The 13687-nt window shown below is 50.3% G+C and overlaps 2 protein-coding genes and 1 long non-coding RNA gene across 6 annotated transcripts in view; 1 reads left to right on the top strand and 2 right to left on the bottom strand.

Moving 5' to 3' along the window:
- The first annotated feature begins 430 nt into the window (after positions 1-430).
- GHRL (ghrelin and obestatin prepropeptide) lies at positions 431-4712 on the top strand. The gene is given in 4 exon segments (NM_001032903.1): positions 431-538; positions 747-863; positions 3797-3905; positions 4693-4712. Coding segments are annotated over 4 exon segments (354 nt in total).
- Positions 4713-4723: 11 nt separating this feature from the next.
- LOC114676392 (uncharacterized) lies at positions 4724-8743 on the bottom strand. 2 transcript variants are annotated; one of them, XR_013414122.1, is made up of 4 exons: positions 8624-8743; positions 7792-7852; positions 7260-7342; positions 4724-4846 (listed from the first exon to the last, which is right to left on the bottom strand). It is a non-coding gene; the product is annotated as an uncharacterized LOC114676392 (long non-coding RNA). The 2 variants fall into 2 exon arrangements; XR_003727397.2 differs by having other exon boundaries at positions 7792-7906; positions 8624-8723.
- Positions 8744-9630: 887 nt separating this feature from the next.
- TATDN2 (TatD DNase domain containing 2) overlaps positions 9631-13687 on the bottom strand; it is a 42436-nt gene continuing 38379 nt past the window's right edge. For 2 of the 3 annotated variants that reach the window (XM_015130246.3, XM_077993427.1), the window contains 3 exons: positions 12383-12566; positions 11811-11960; positions 9631-11620 (listed from right to left, as the gene is read on the bottom strand). In XM_015130246.3, the coding sequence (XP_014985732.3) occupies positions 11820-11960; positions 12383-12566 (325 nt within the window). In that variant the 3' untranslated portion in view covers positions 9631-11620; positions 11811-11819. Of the gene's footprint in view, positions 11621-11810; positions 11961-12084; positions 12182-12382; positions 12567-13687 lie in introns of all 3 variants that reach the window. The other variant, XR_001442905.3, reaches the window with a different exon arrangement.

Raw genomic sequence — 13687 nt, 5'->3', positions numbered from 1 at the left:
GTTGGACAATCTGAGTCTGGTTGCTCAGAGACAAAGTTTCGTTTAGGAGCTGCCTCTAATCCCCCTCCCCACTAAATCCCCTGGGGCCCTTGCTGGTTCAGCTTCCTCACTCCTCATGAAAAGACTTGCCATGAGCTCCTCAGAGCCTGGGACAAAAGGCACTGGGGAGGACCCCCAGCCCCCTATCGAGTCTTGCTGCCAGGCATTCTGCCCTGAACAGCCTTGGAGAAGAGAACACACATCCATTCTCTTCTACCTTGGGAGGTGGAGGGGGGTCCTGTCTACACAGCAGTCAGGACCCCAGATAGTAAAGCCCCCTCACGCCATTTGCTGGGCTCCTGAGCTAGCTCAGAGGCACATGAGAAGGAGAGGCAGCTGCCTGGAGACCCTCTCTCCCCCAGGTCCACCTGTCTGCAACCCAGCTGAGGCCATGCCCTCCCCAGGGAACGTCTGTAGCCTCCTGCTCCTCGGCATGCTCTGGCTGGACTTGGCCATGGCAGGCTCCAGCTTCCTGAGCCCTGAACACCAGAGAGCCCAGGTGAGAGCTTCCCACAAAGCCCCACATGCTGACTAGGGTATCTTGTTCCAGCCCTGCCACTTGGCAACCAGCTCTGTGACCTGGAGCAGCAGTGCAATCTCTGGGCTTCAGCCTTCTCCCAGAGCACAAAGGACTCTGGGTCTGACCTCACTCTTTCTGGAAGCACATGGGGGCTTGGGGTCCTAAAGAGACTACTTCCCCCTTCCAGCAGAGAAAGGAGTCCAAGAAGCCACCAGCCAAGCTGCAGCCCCGAGCTCTAGGAGGCTGGCTCCGCCCAGAAGATGGAGATCAGGCAGAAGGGGCGGAGGATGAACTGGAAATCCAGGTCGGTACCTCTGCAGTTGTATGTTTCTGTGGCGGCGAGGGTGGGGTCGGGAGAGGGAGGGCAGGGACAGGCGGCAGTGAACAGGGTCCCAACTACAAGCTCCCCAGAACTATAAAACCAGTACCACAGGAGCTGAGCTCTGCCCTGGGCTCTATGAGGTCTTTGCCCATTAAGAGAAAAACATCTGGGAGAAGTAACTTTGCTACAACAGAATAGGGATGGAGGGAGCCTGGGCAGAGGAGAGAGGGTGCCAGAGCCTCCAGATGACTCAAAGGGGACAGAAAATACAGAGGCAGAGACACCCAGAAATAAACGGCAGGCCCAGACTGAAGATGTTTCTCTGCAGAAAACCGTGTTTTACTCAGGGGCTTCTAGGGCCTGAACTGGGGGATGGAGTGCTTCGAAATAGGTCCCCGGATGGGAGAGCCGGCGCCAGCCCAGGCTCCAGCACTCACTCACCTCACCTGGAGGCAAGGAAGGGGCATGTCTGGACGATTTGCTCTGACAAATCGTGTGGGGGGCAAGGAGAAAGTTAAGACAACCCAGAGATAGAGAGGAGGAGGGAGTAAAGGATTTTACTGGGTTGTCTATATAACCTTCCTGTGGCTGAGGTTCAGGGAATGGTTTCTTCTAAGCATTTGGTTGGTGATACCATTTCGCGGCTAAGGCAGGATTCCCCCAAGATAGCACTTAATAATGGCAGTTATTAAACACTGTGCCTGAGGATACCAGCTTCACCTCTAACCGCCCCACCTCCTCCCTACGACAACCTGTGAGGTAAGCAGGGCTGGCATTATTCCCACTTTAGAGCAGAGGAACGGTTCAGAGGGGAACTCACTTGCCCAACGTACCACAGCGGAGTGTGGCAAAGACGCAACGCAAGGTCAGGGCTGATTCCAGTCCCCAAGCCCTCTTCCTCCTCATTGGTCTGATGAACAGACACAGCGCACAGTGGTCCAGGGGAGGCCTCTTCCTTCCAGAGAAGGAGTGAAATGTGCCCACCTTGGCCTCTGCCTGCCTGTTCACCATACTCTTCTCCAGTCGAGGAATAAAGCCGTCGGAAGCTCCCCCAGCCCCTGCTCGCTCTCATCCTCACCAGTGCCTAGTAGTGTTCAGACCTTTCCTCTACACGATGGGATCCACTAGATTCCCATTTGAAAGAGCTGCATATCCTTACGCCAAAACCAGGATATTTTGCTGGTGAGACGGGCAGCTCCACACGTGGTCATCCCAGCCAGAGGAGCTGCACATTAGCCCAGATGAGAAAGAGGTCTTGGTGGCTGATGATGCAAGGTGGGGCTGGTACAGTGGGAACTTTGCAGTTTCTGTGAAAGCCAGACTCAGAGCATGTGACCCACGCTGCCTTGGCTGGAACCAGAAGTCGAACGCCTGGCGGGTGTTGGGAGAAGAGGAGCAGCTGCAGAGCCCAGGAGCGCCCCACTACCAAACCCCTCACAACCTAGTGTCCCACCCACCTCTCTCATCTCAGGCCCCTCTACCTCTCCGCAAACGTTTCCCTCCCAAAATCAAGTTTCAGAGTAGAAGACTTTGGAGACCAAGTCCCACTCCCATTGAACAGATGGGCCACTGAGGCCAAGAGGGAAGCTGGCCCCCACCACCAGCCAGCACCATGACACCTCTCACTTGCCTGCACCACAGCGCCAGGTGTTAGGCCAGCCCAGCAGTCTCCCAGACCGCTGCTCCTGTTCACTAAGATGTCTGCCAGGTGATGGGCCACCCTGCATTTGCCTCAGCAGTGGAAGAAAAATGAGTTTTTACCGGAGGGAATGGAAGGCCCCAACTTTCCTTACCAAAAAAAAAAAAATCAATCATGTCATTCCCCACTGGGTCCATCTTCACGGTGGAGTTAAGGGGAGGGAGATTTCGGAAAGGGAACACATAGCTATTGGTTGGTTAATAGCTTCTCTGCGCCTGTGTCCTCACCTGTAAAACGGGTACAGTGGTAGCACCTACCCCACAGGGAGGCCCTGAGGATGCCTGGCCTGACGCAGAGGAAGGGAATGGGACTAAAGCGGTTTTCAGGGCCAGGTGGGTTTAAAAGTCCTACATCCTAGTCCTTGGCCTCCAACTCCCTGGGCTTCTACTGTGAGGACCAAATGACCCAGCACTAAGATCCTTCCCTGACTCAGACAAGACAGCGCCCAACATGGCCAGGCACTGAGGCAGCCACTGGCAAACAGAGGCAATCTCTGCTCCCAAGGAAAGTCTGCCATGTGGCTGCAGCAGAGCTCCTTCCCACTTAAAGCTTTGAGCTCCAGAAAATCATCTCAGGAACGCCTGGAAAACGGGAGAGATGGGGAGCTCTCCCTGTAGAGGGGAAGAAATGGAGGCACAGAAAGGAGGACTTGGTTCAGAGCCTCCTTCTAGGAAAACATTAGCTTCCTTTTGATTTTCCAGGCATCAAAGAAAGGGTTATGCATATGAGAGGAAAAAATACCTAGGGAAGGAGAAAAAGGAAAAGAAACAGACAAGAGGGAAAGGAGAAAGAGCTGGGGGCAGGGAAGGAATAGAAGGCCAGCAGGCCAGTGCTGAGAATGCCGGGCAGACCCCCTGCCAGGGCCCGAAATGCTGCCATTGGTGACTCAACCGTTTGTCTTCAAAACTGCAAAGGAGAAAAAAATCTCATACCAGGGAACACCACAGCTTTTATCAGCAATCCCCCTAGAGGCAAAGGCTGGGAGGCATGAGACCGCAAGGTAAGTGTCTGACAGATGGTGAATGGGAAGGTGAGCTGTGGCCCTGAGAAAGGAAGAGAATCTGGCTGAGGTGTCACTCGGCAGTCCCTACTGGGGCCCAAAGGCCATTCTCCCTCTCCACTCCTGAGGAGAGAGCAGAGAGCCCAGAGCCCCCTTTGGGATGGGGATGGGCATGACCTCTGACATCTCCTGGGTCCTTCCTGCCCTGCCTCCTAGTTCAACGCCCCCTTTGATGTTGGAATCAAGCTGTCAGGGGTTCAGTACCAGCAGCACAGCCAGGCCCTGGGGAAGTTTCTTCAGGACATCCTCTGGGAAGAGGCCAAAGGTGAGTCCTGCCTGGACCAGGTCTGCTTGGTTTCCTTGCAGCCCCACGTGGGAGTTCACTCTGGGTGATGAGAGTTTTCCCCAACCTCTGCCTCTCCAAAAGAACTTCTAATTTCCCTTTCCCAAAGATCTGCAGGAGAGTGGTTGGCTAGTATTTGTGAGTGGCTCAGAAGGGAGTTCATCATAGTCTTTGTGTTCAAAGAATGTTCTAAGAACTAGTACATTAGCTAGCTTTGGGGCCTCAGCTGAACCTCAGCATCCTTAACTGTAAAAGGGAGCTATTTTACCTATTGCGGGAGTCTACAATTATTTGGTGTTACACCATCTTCACTGCGTAATTTTACTCCACAAACAAAAAGGAATTGGTGCCAAAGTAGCACTCAGAACAGGTTCTGCAGGCTGTTAAGCAGTGCCTTCAAATATTAGAGCTTCCTGAGTTAAGCAAAGGGTTTGCTTTGAATCCCCTCTTCTTGTAAAAGAAAAAAAGAAACCGCCCGACTGATTGAGGTGGCAGAAAACACCTGCACATCTGCAAAGCACTGTCGTCACCAAGGCAATGACCCTTCACCCCTGGGGAACAGCAGGGGTAGCATTCACCCCGCTGTGCAAACGAGGAAACCAAGACTCAGCTTTGAGGTGACTCACCCAGGGCACAACAGTCTGACTCCAAGGCCAGTGCTTCCCTGCAACCCCCACCATTACATCCCACCTGCAATGTCACCACCGTAGAAGAAAAGCACTAGCAGGACAGTACGCCCAGCATTCTGACTCAACCTCTTGCTTTCCAGAGGCCCCAGCTGACAAGTGATTGCCCACAAGCCTCACTCACCTCTCTCTTCCTCCCAAGCTTAGAAGTGCTCATCTGGCCTTTCACTTGCTTCTGCCGCAACTCCCACGACTGTTGTACAAGCTCATGAGGTGAATAAATGTTCAAACTGTAGGCTGATGTTCCAAATGGGAATTTTTTTCAAAGAGGAAAAGTTAACATTTCACTTTAAAAAAACAAAATAATAAAAACGAAAATATTTCTTGGTCTATGGTCTGTGGGAAGGGAATAAAAGGACAAGTAGTAAGGCCAGTGTGCATGCTTAGAAAACCTAACCACACCAGCTCACTCAAGCAGAGAAGCTACTGTATGTGCATGCATTGCGCAGAATTAAGACTGGGTTTCTTAGAGGAGGAGAGAAAGGGGGAGAGCAGGAGGGAAAGGGGAAGAAGAGGAGGGAGGGAGAAAACGAGGAGGGAGAGGGAGAGAGAGAAAGAGAGATAAAGTGGGACTAAGAGAAAGGGAAGAGAGGAAGAACAAAGACACAGTTCCTTTACACATCAGGGCTTCCTGAGTGCAAGGCTGCACTAACAGCTTATTAACAACCAGCCAGGGCTGTGTGGACAAAGAAACTTCAGGATGACATTATTGGAGCCAACATCCATTCAAGATCGGAGAGGAAGACAGGAATGCCCAAGAATGAATTTGAAGTTAGACGTTAAGTGAGGTGCCCAGCGGCCCTTGGGCACTGCTAGACAGCGCTGAAAGGCTGCGTTCTCCTTCCTCCCTTCTCCACTACTGAGAAGGCCTGACAAAGCAGATGCCTCATGTGGGCAAGGCTGGCTGTCACCATGGTTCCCTTACTGATACCTGGTGGGATCCCCAAACATTCCCTCAACTCCAGCTTACAGCAGACATGAGCCTTGACTCTTATGTTCCACAACTTAATTCCAGTTACGACACTGGTCTTCCCGGGGAAAGGCCACTCGGTCATGCCCACCTTAGCCTAAACGTGTGGACTGACTTGAGTGTGGACAACAGATGGGACACATTGCTAAAGGGAGAGAAAGGCAAAGAACAAGGCGGCCCCAAAGAGCAGCACCGCCCACTTGCCAACTCAGCCATCTGAGCACTTGTGAGAAGCATGCAGGAAGCTGTCTGCAGAGACAGTTGGGGTAATGCCCGCACTCTGGAAAATCCGCACCACAGAGGATGCTAGGAGCCGAGCGTCTCCTCAAGTAAAACTCTGGCCGCCCTACACTCAGGCACTAACCACTGGTCAGGTGCGGCAGACAGACAGATGGCCGCCCCACACTCAGGCACTAACCACTGGTCAGGTGCGGCAGACAGACAGATGGCCGCCCCACACTCAGGCACTAACCACTGGTCAGGTGCGGCAGACAGACAGAAACCCAACAGCTCTCCCTCACATAGGAGCTGTGGTCGGTGAACACCACCGTCATCCGGGAACTTCTCAGAAATGCAGAATCTTCTGCAGTACCCCAGCCCTAATCTCTCAGGATCTGCATTTTAACAAGATCCCCAGGCTACTTAGTAAATGGCTGATGGGAAATGGCTTCTTTCTTACAATTGCATGTGAATCTACAAATATCTGTAAACAAAAGTTCAATTTTAAAATATGACTTCTTGATTGATAAATTGAAATTCACTTACATTGGTTAGGCCATGGGTATAAAGATGTGGGGATTAAAAAAAAAAAAGCCCCTTCTCAGGTGTCACAGCACACTGCAGGCCCCCCGCTAACCCCCCCCCCACCCCGACAGCCATGCCCCTACCTCCCCAGGCACCTGGCACAAGTGGGTACAGAGATCAACACACTTGTCCTGGAACTTAACCATCTCAGCTCTGTCACTTAGTTGGGATACAACCCTGATTATCACTAACTGCCCACAGCCCTCTTATCAATAGCTAGAGAAGAGGAGCGAAGGCCCAAAATGGCCAAAGTGGTCAGGAGCTGGTTTCTTTTTGAGAAAGCACCCACTGATTGGGCTTGGGAGAGGATGGGTACCAGGCTCTGAACAAATGCTGGTCACCTGATGCTTCCCCCACCAAAGACAAGAACTTACTTCTCTCTCAAAGGAATCACAAGCTAAATTATTACCAGCTTGCCTGGGTCATTCAAATAGAAACAGATATTGCACCCCACTGTGGACTGGGCACTCTCACCTGTGCCAGGCAACAAGGTGTAGTGCAAAGATCTGGGCTTTCGTTTTGGACCTGAATTTGGATACCAGCTGTATGATCCAGGCCAAGACTGAATTTCTCAGGCTCCTCACATGTAAAATGCCTACCTTGCTGGGTTACTGCCAAGACTGAACATGAGATCTCACATGAGCCATAGCTGCTAGGCACAGGGCCCGGCATGTAGCTAAGCATTCAATTACTACAGCAGCTGGCACTTACTGCCACACCCCTGATGTGCACCAGGCACCATGTTAAATACTCATGCAGATTAATGTGATTTCACTTCATTTTCACAGCAAGCCTACTTATGAGGGAGAAAACTAAAGCTCAGAGAAATTAAGTTAACTTTCCCAAAGTCACACAGTAAGTACGTGGCTGACTCACGGACATCATCAGAAGGCTCAGGTGCTGCTTTTTCATCTGGCTCCACAGCCTCTCAGCCAGTGCGGCTTCCCTCGCTCTACTGCCTAGGATGAGAGAGGTTTCCATTTTCATTCATTTTCCTTCAGAATACACTGGGTGAACGTGGTAGTGGGGTAGAATAGTGAGGACAATTTCAAGTCAACAATGGGCGGAAATATAATTTATCAAAGGAAATGGTTAGAGGACGCCTTTGAGAAAATGTATTATTTCAAACATGTTCCTGTATCAGCTTTCTTAAACCTACTCCTTCATGCATCGTTTAATGATACCACTGTAACTTGATCGTCTCTAAAGTGGGGTGTAGGTACCCCCAGGGTGAGTGAGCTATTTGCTGGAGAAAAAAAATTCTCCTCGTGAAAAAACTTTTACCTTGTGTATAATTAGCATAACAGCACATGTATTTAAGTTCTTATACACTTATAGGTGTGTGTTCAGAAATTCTCCTAAGACAGTGCACAGAGAAGAGTTGAGACCCCTCCACTAAGCTACCCACCTTCATCTGAATCCACTTTCAAATGTCACTGGCATTTGGGAGGTCGAGGCGGGTGGGTCACCTGAGATCAGGAGTGCAAGGCCAAACTGGTCAACACAGCAAAACCTCATCGCTACTTAAAATTAAAAAAAAAAAAAAAATTAGCCAGACATGCTGGTGGGCGCCTGTAATCCCAGCTACTCAGGAAGCTGAGGCAGGAGAGTCACTTGAACCTGGGAGACGGAGGTTGCAGTGAGCCAAGATCAGGCCACTGCATTCCAGCCTGGGCGACAGAGTGACACTCAGTCTCAAAAAAACAACCAAAACCAAAAAAAGATGTCACTGGCAAATGAGCACTTTTTAATACAGTGATCCTGAGAGGGACTAGCTGGCCACTAATCACCATCTTTGACAGAGTTTGCTTCTTCAATCACTGTACATTCCGGTGGCCATTTGCCCTTACTTTACAAAAATGAATGAAGCAAAATGAAGGTGCTGACAGCAAATGATGAGTATCAGTCCCAAGTTTCCTACAGAAAGATGGAAGCACCAGAAAAGTCAAGGACAGACAGTCACAAGGACCGTCACTGAGTGGACAAAGCCAACTGCACATTCGACTGTGAAGGAACTGAGACAAAGTTCAGGGCGATGCCAAAGATACATCATCAATGATTGTATCTAAAAGACAAGGCAGCAACAGAGACTTCAAAGGTGTTCAGTATTCTTGCGAAAGAGCCTTCCTTTTTATGTGTAAGTTTACTTTTTGGCCAGTGCACTTGTATTCAAGAATACCTTAGTACAAAATAGGAGGGCTGAGTGCAAGTAATGAAACAGAATTTCCTCCACAGTTTACCCAGAGGCATCAGGAATTCAGTCCAACGCCCATCATCCAACTGATTCATCAACACCCCCAGGGACTAGATTTTTCTTCCTCCTACAGCCTTGCGCTGGAAACAAAAAAAAAGAAAAGAAAGTATCTACATAGGTTAGAAAGAGGCAGTGCATCTGAGTTCCCAGGCAGTAAAATTACTTAACACTCTAAGGCTGTAGAACTTTAAGAATTTGTCCAGACGCGGTGGCTCACGCCTGTAATCCCAGCACTTTGGGAGGCCGAGGTGGGTGGACCACGAGGTCAGAAGATCGAGACCATCCTGGCTAACACGGTGAAACCCCATCTCTACTAAAAATACAAAAAAAAAAAAAAAATTAGCTGGGCGTGGTGGCGGGCGCCTGTAGTAGTCCCAGCTACTCGGGAGGCTGAGGCAGGAGAACAGGAGAACGGCGTGAACCCAGGAGGCGGAGCTTGCAGTGAGCTGAGATCACGCCACTGCACTCCAGCCTGGGTGACAGAGCGAGACTCCATCTCAACAAAAAAAAAAAAAAGAATTATTTTTTGGGGGAAGACGGGGAGGGGAGAGACAGAGTCTCGCTCTGTCACCCAGGCTGGAGTGCAATGGCGCGATCTTGGCTCACTGCAACCTCCGCCTCCTGGGTTCAAGTGATTCTCCTGCTTAAGCCTCCCAAATAGCTGGGACTACAGGTGCGTGCCACCCCACTCAGCTATATTTTTGTATTTTTAGTAGAGATAGGGTTTCACCGTGTTGGCCAGCCTGGTCTCGAACTCCTAACCTCAAGTGATCTGCCCGCCCTGGCCTCCCAAAGTGCTGGGATTACAGAAGTGAGCCACCATGCCTGGCCGAACTTTAAGAATTCTTATATGCAGTTTAATTTTACAGAGAGCCACATGGATACTCAAGAAAGTCTCCAGCTATCTGGATTCTTGGGTTACAAAGCTGGCCAACAACCAGATTAAACCATTGCATCACTCAGGTAAGTCTACACAAACACAGAGAGACTGGGTTGGCTGGAGGATCCATCACTTTATTTTCAGAAAAAGATGGCCAAAGAGGGGAAAAAATACAGAGGCATTCCCACAGCACAGTGAAAACAATCAGCCATCCAAAAAGCTGAATCAAAAACAACGCCAACCGACTTTCACGCCCACACAGGTGAGGTTTCACTATGTAACAGCACATAAATGATAATCTAAATCCTAGAGAGAAAAGTAGATAGCACCTTGTGCTTTTCCTTGGCAGGTGGATGGCACAGGCTTGGAGACTTCCATGTCATCATCGCTTTTCCTCCTCTAACACAGGACTGGTTGGTTTCACCTGCAGGCAGTACTGACTTCAGGGCTTGTGGAGAGGAGATGGTTGTGCTGCAGTTCACTTGGTGACAATAAAGCACTTTGATATACTCAGCAGTCCCCAGATCTTCCAAGCAGGAGATCAGGTCCCCCCCGACTTCCCACATAGCAAATCTGTAGCACAGACAACATAACGGCACAGCTGATCCATGAAGACAGACAGTGAATCAAGGCTGAGTTCCAGGCCGGTGACTTGTGTACCAGGGGCAAGATGGAAATACCAGATAGGAAATATTAAATCCATTCTATTTTAGCTCACAAGGCTCAAATGCGCCTTCCAAAAACACCTAGAGGAATTTAGGATTCCATAAGGGACGTATTTTACAATTTAAGCCTCCAAGAACACAGACGAGGGACTCCAGGTGACCTATCCACCTCACTGCAGGAGATCAGGGTGAAGGATCCTTTGAAACAAAATACAGTCTCCTCTCACTTAACCCTGGACCATTAGAAGCTCTAGGGCCTGTAACGAATATACCTTTACAAGGCACCAGCAGGCGGCAGAGCAGAGCTCAGGACCTGAGATGACTCAGTTGCTCAAAAGGTGAAGGAGAGGCTCTGACTTCTAAAACACAGAAAGACAGGACACAGGAGAGGCAAAGGCCAGGGGGCACCCAGGAGAAGTGGGAGAGGGACTGGTACATTTGCGGACACCAGGCCTGCATATTCTGCATAGACAATATAACATGGCTGAGCTGCCCTGCAGAGCTTCAGAGAATGACGTTGATTCACCTCTCAACCTGGGCAGGGCACACAAGGGACTGTTAACGCAAGATGAAATGAGGATTATTTTTGGTCAAATGTTCCAGAGAAGGGGGCAAAAGTGAAACAAAAGGAGGCTGGGAACCCCTGACACAAGACTAGCAGGTAGTTTCTGCTGCAAACTGAACCTTATCAGCTTAACACACCCACACAGCAGCCCTGAGGGCATCAGTGAGTAGGAAGTACCTCCTTTGGGGTCCTCTTCCCCAAGAAGGCCTCTTCTGGAGTCCCCCAGTCTGTCCTGGATCTCCATCATGAACAATGAGCGCTCCTCTGCACACCCCATATCGATGGCAGTGGAACCAATGAGACCAGCAGTTGAAGTCCTTCTGCCTGTGCTGACGCTGGAGTTGACACCAAAACAGTGACCGTCAAATTGAAGAGTTATCCAGGGAAGGAAAGAGAACGACTTCACTGGTTGCAAGAAAATAAACCTCTGAGATAGGTCTCCAGTTAATTTCCCCCAAAAGGTTTCCCAGTTGGGAGTCTGTTTTTAGAACCGAGAACCAGGAACTGAGTTACACACCCACATGTGCTTAGACGAGTAGGCGGGTGACTTTATTCACAAACTGCTCAAAAACACAGGCTGCAGAGAACAGAATTTGGACTGCCAAACTCACTGTACCCTTATATCACACTCTTCTTTGCTGCCTACCCTGGAGCATTTTGGCTGGGAGGCAAAACCCCAGTGCTATTACAGGCAGTCCCCATACCCCTCATTCCACGCCCACCCCACCCCACCCACAAGCTGAAGCCTTATGACCCGCTTCGAGTTAAACATCCTGTCCTGGTTTTCTGTGTTCCAATCAGCTCTCCAAACACATCCTCGACCTGAGAAACAGACTTCAAGCCAGCCTGTGTTCTGTCAGGCTGCTGGTCGCCCTGGAGGGTAGAAGAGAAAAGGAAAAAGGTTCCAAATCACGTCACTCAAAACAAATCGGGCTTAATGCTCATACTATGTTTATATTCTTTACATTAATAAAATGCAACAAAAGACTTGTTTGTCCTGGTTTTTAAAAAACACAGAATGTGAGTTTTATGACCTTTTCTAGGAAACTCCTGAGGACTGTACCTTCTCTGCTTAAAGACTGTAGAGGCGACTGGTGTTCTCACGCAAGGCAGCCAAGGTGCGGGAGAGTGGCTGATCTTTGACCCTGGCAATCTCTCGGACCGTATGCAAGGCCAGGCCCGGGTGGGCATACTGGCAAAGGCTTTTGGGAACCTGGAAGACATCAAGCGGTCATAACAACATTGTGCCATCTGTGCACCGTCATAACCTAGAACTCCCTCCCTGTCCCTTCCCCAGCAAGGACCTCTTTGGGGCTGCCCTGTAGAGACCCCGTTACCTGCAGGTGCAGGGAGAGTCCTAGTCATGGGGGCTCTGGGTGAGCAGGGTCCCACGCTTCCTTGGACTACCCTCTACAGGGTAGGGCTTTGCACTGCCTGGAAGAGAGTGGTTACCCTTCAGCTTCTCAGCCCCCTAGACTTTTGGTTCTGCAGAGTAACAGCAAGGAGGCATCTACACAGCCCAGGATGGGACCTGGAAGTCACTGGGGCTCTGGCCCTGCCAACCTTGTAAGGGTGACCACCCACCTCCCCACCCTCTCCCTCCAGTGCCTCCCCTCAGCCTGAAGACCCCCTTACCTGGCGAGGGAGGAAATAGGGAGCATCCGTTTCTACGATGATTCTCTCTAGTGGGATCTGCCTCAGGGCTTCCCGGGCCTCCCAGGCGGAGGAGTACGTCAGCACTGCCGTGAAGCCCACAGACATGTTGGGAAAGTACTTCAGTAGGGGCTCGATGACCGGGTAGCTGCCGGTGAAGCAATGCCTGGGGACAGAACTCCACATCAGGGCTGCTCACAGTCCCCTCTGTAGCAACCCCCAGCTCCCACTAGACCCATCACCCCTTTTCAATGATTCCCAGAAATGGGAAGACTGCATCCTAGGGAAGGACTCCACAGTAAACACAGACAAGGGCTGGCTCCAACACAGGAAGGCCCAAGATGGCACTTGTTGAGTGATCAGAAATCACTCAGAGATCACCACGCACACCGCAGAATGCTCTGCAGTCACCTGAGATGACCACCACAGAGAACACACTGGGACAGGAAATGCTCCTAACACTGAAGAGGAGCAAAATCAAGAACTGTGGCCCCTATGATGACAACGACAGCATATAAAAACTATGCCCATGTAGTCAAATGAACTGAAAGAAAACCTAACAAAATATTGGGGAGTCGAACTACAGATGAATTTTCTTCTCTTAATCTGATACCTATTCATGTTCTTGGTGCCATATAGTTAGTTACCAGTCTGGAAATTCAGGGCCTCCTCCTGCAATACCACCTCGTTGGGTCAGCTTAGCCCTGGCCTACCAGCCACCATTACATTTCCTTCAAAGTTAGCCCAAAATGTAGCAATGAAAACCAACCAACCAGAAAAGCCAACTGACTGCTTCATCATTGGTGTGTGCCCAGCTGGGGGCCAGAGGCTTCACTCACTCTGCTTAGGTACCCAAAGGCCCTGACAGCCCCATCCCCCTTTTTCTGCCATCTGACAAGACCCAATTTGGGTGCTAGAGTCCTTGTTATTCAGTGAGCCCCTCTCAACCATCTTTAAGGAGCTGGCCAGGCATCACCTCCTGAGTCTTCTGGTTGGGCTATGATCATCGGCCCCTGCTCTGGCTCCCGCAGCACCTATGACCACCCAGTCCCACACACTATGTAGACAGAAGCCACCATCCAACCTGTCTCCTGGCAGCACCTCCAGATATCCCAAGAGGCAAGTCAATGCCCAGTACCTACACGTGGCAGGAGTTCATAAGTTCAGAGAGTTTACCAAACCGAACTGAAGAACCCCTAGATGCCATTCTGATAAAATATGACATTGATTTTCATAACTGGGGGGAAAGGAGCTTTCAAGTTCAAAATAGGAAAGAAAATGTCCTTT

This window comes from Macaca mulatta, chromosome 2 (genome assembly GCF_049350105.2).
Source record: "Macaca mulatta isolate MMU2019108-1 chromosome 2, T2T-MMU8v2.0, whole genome shotgun sequence".
Lineage (NCBI taxonomy): Eukaryota > Metazoa > Chordata > Mammalia > Primates > Cercopithecidae > Macaca > Macaca mulatta.
The sequence above is the reverse complement of the archived record's forward strand: the minus strand, read 5'-3'. Positions and strand labels throughout refer to the sequence as shown.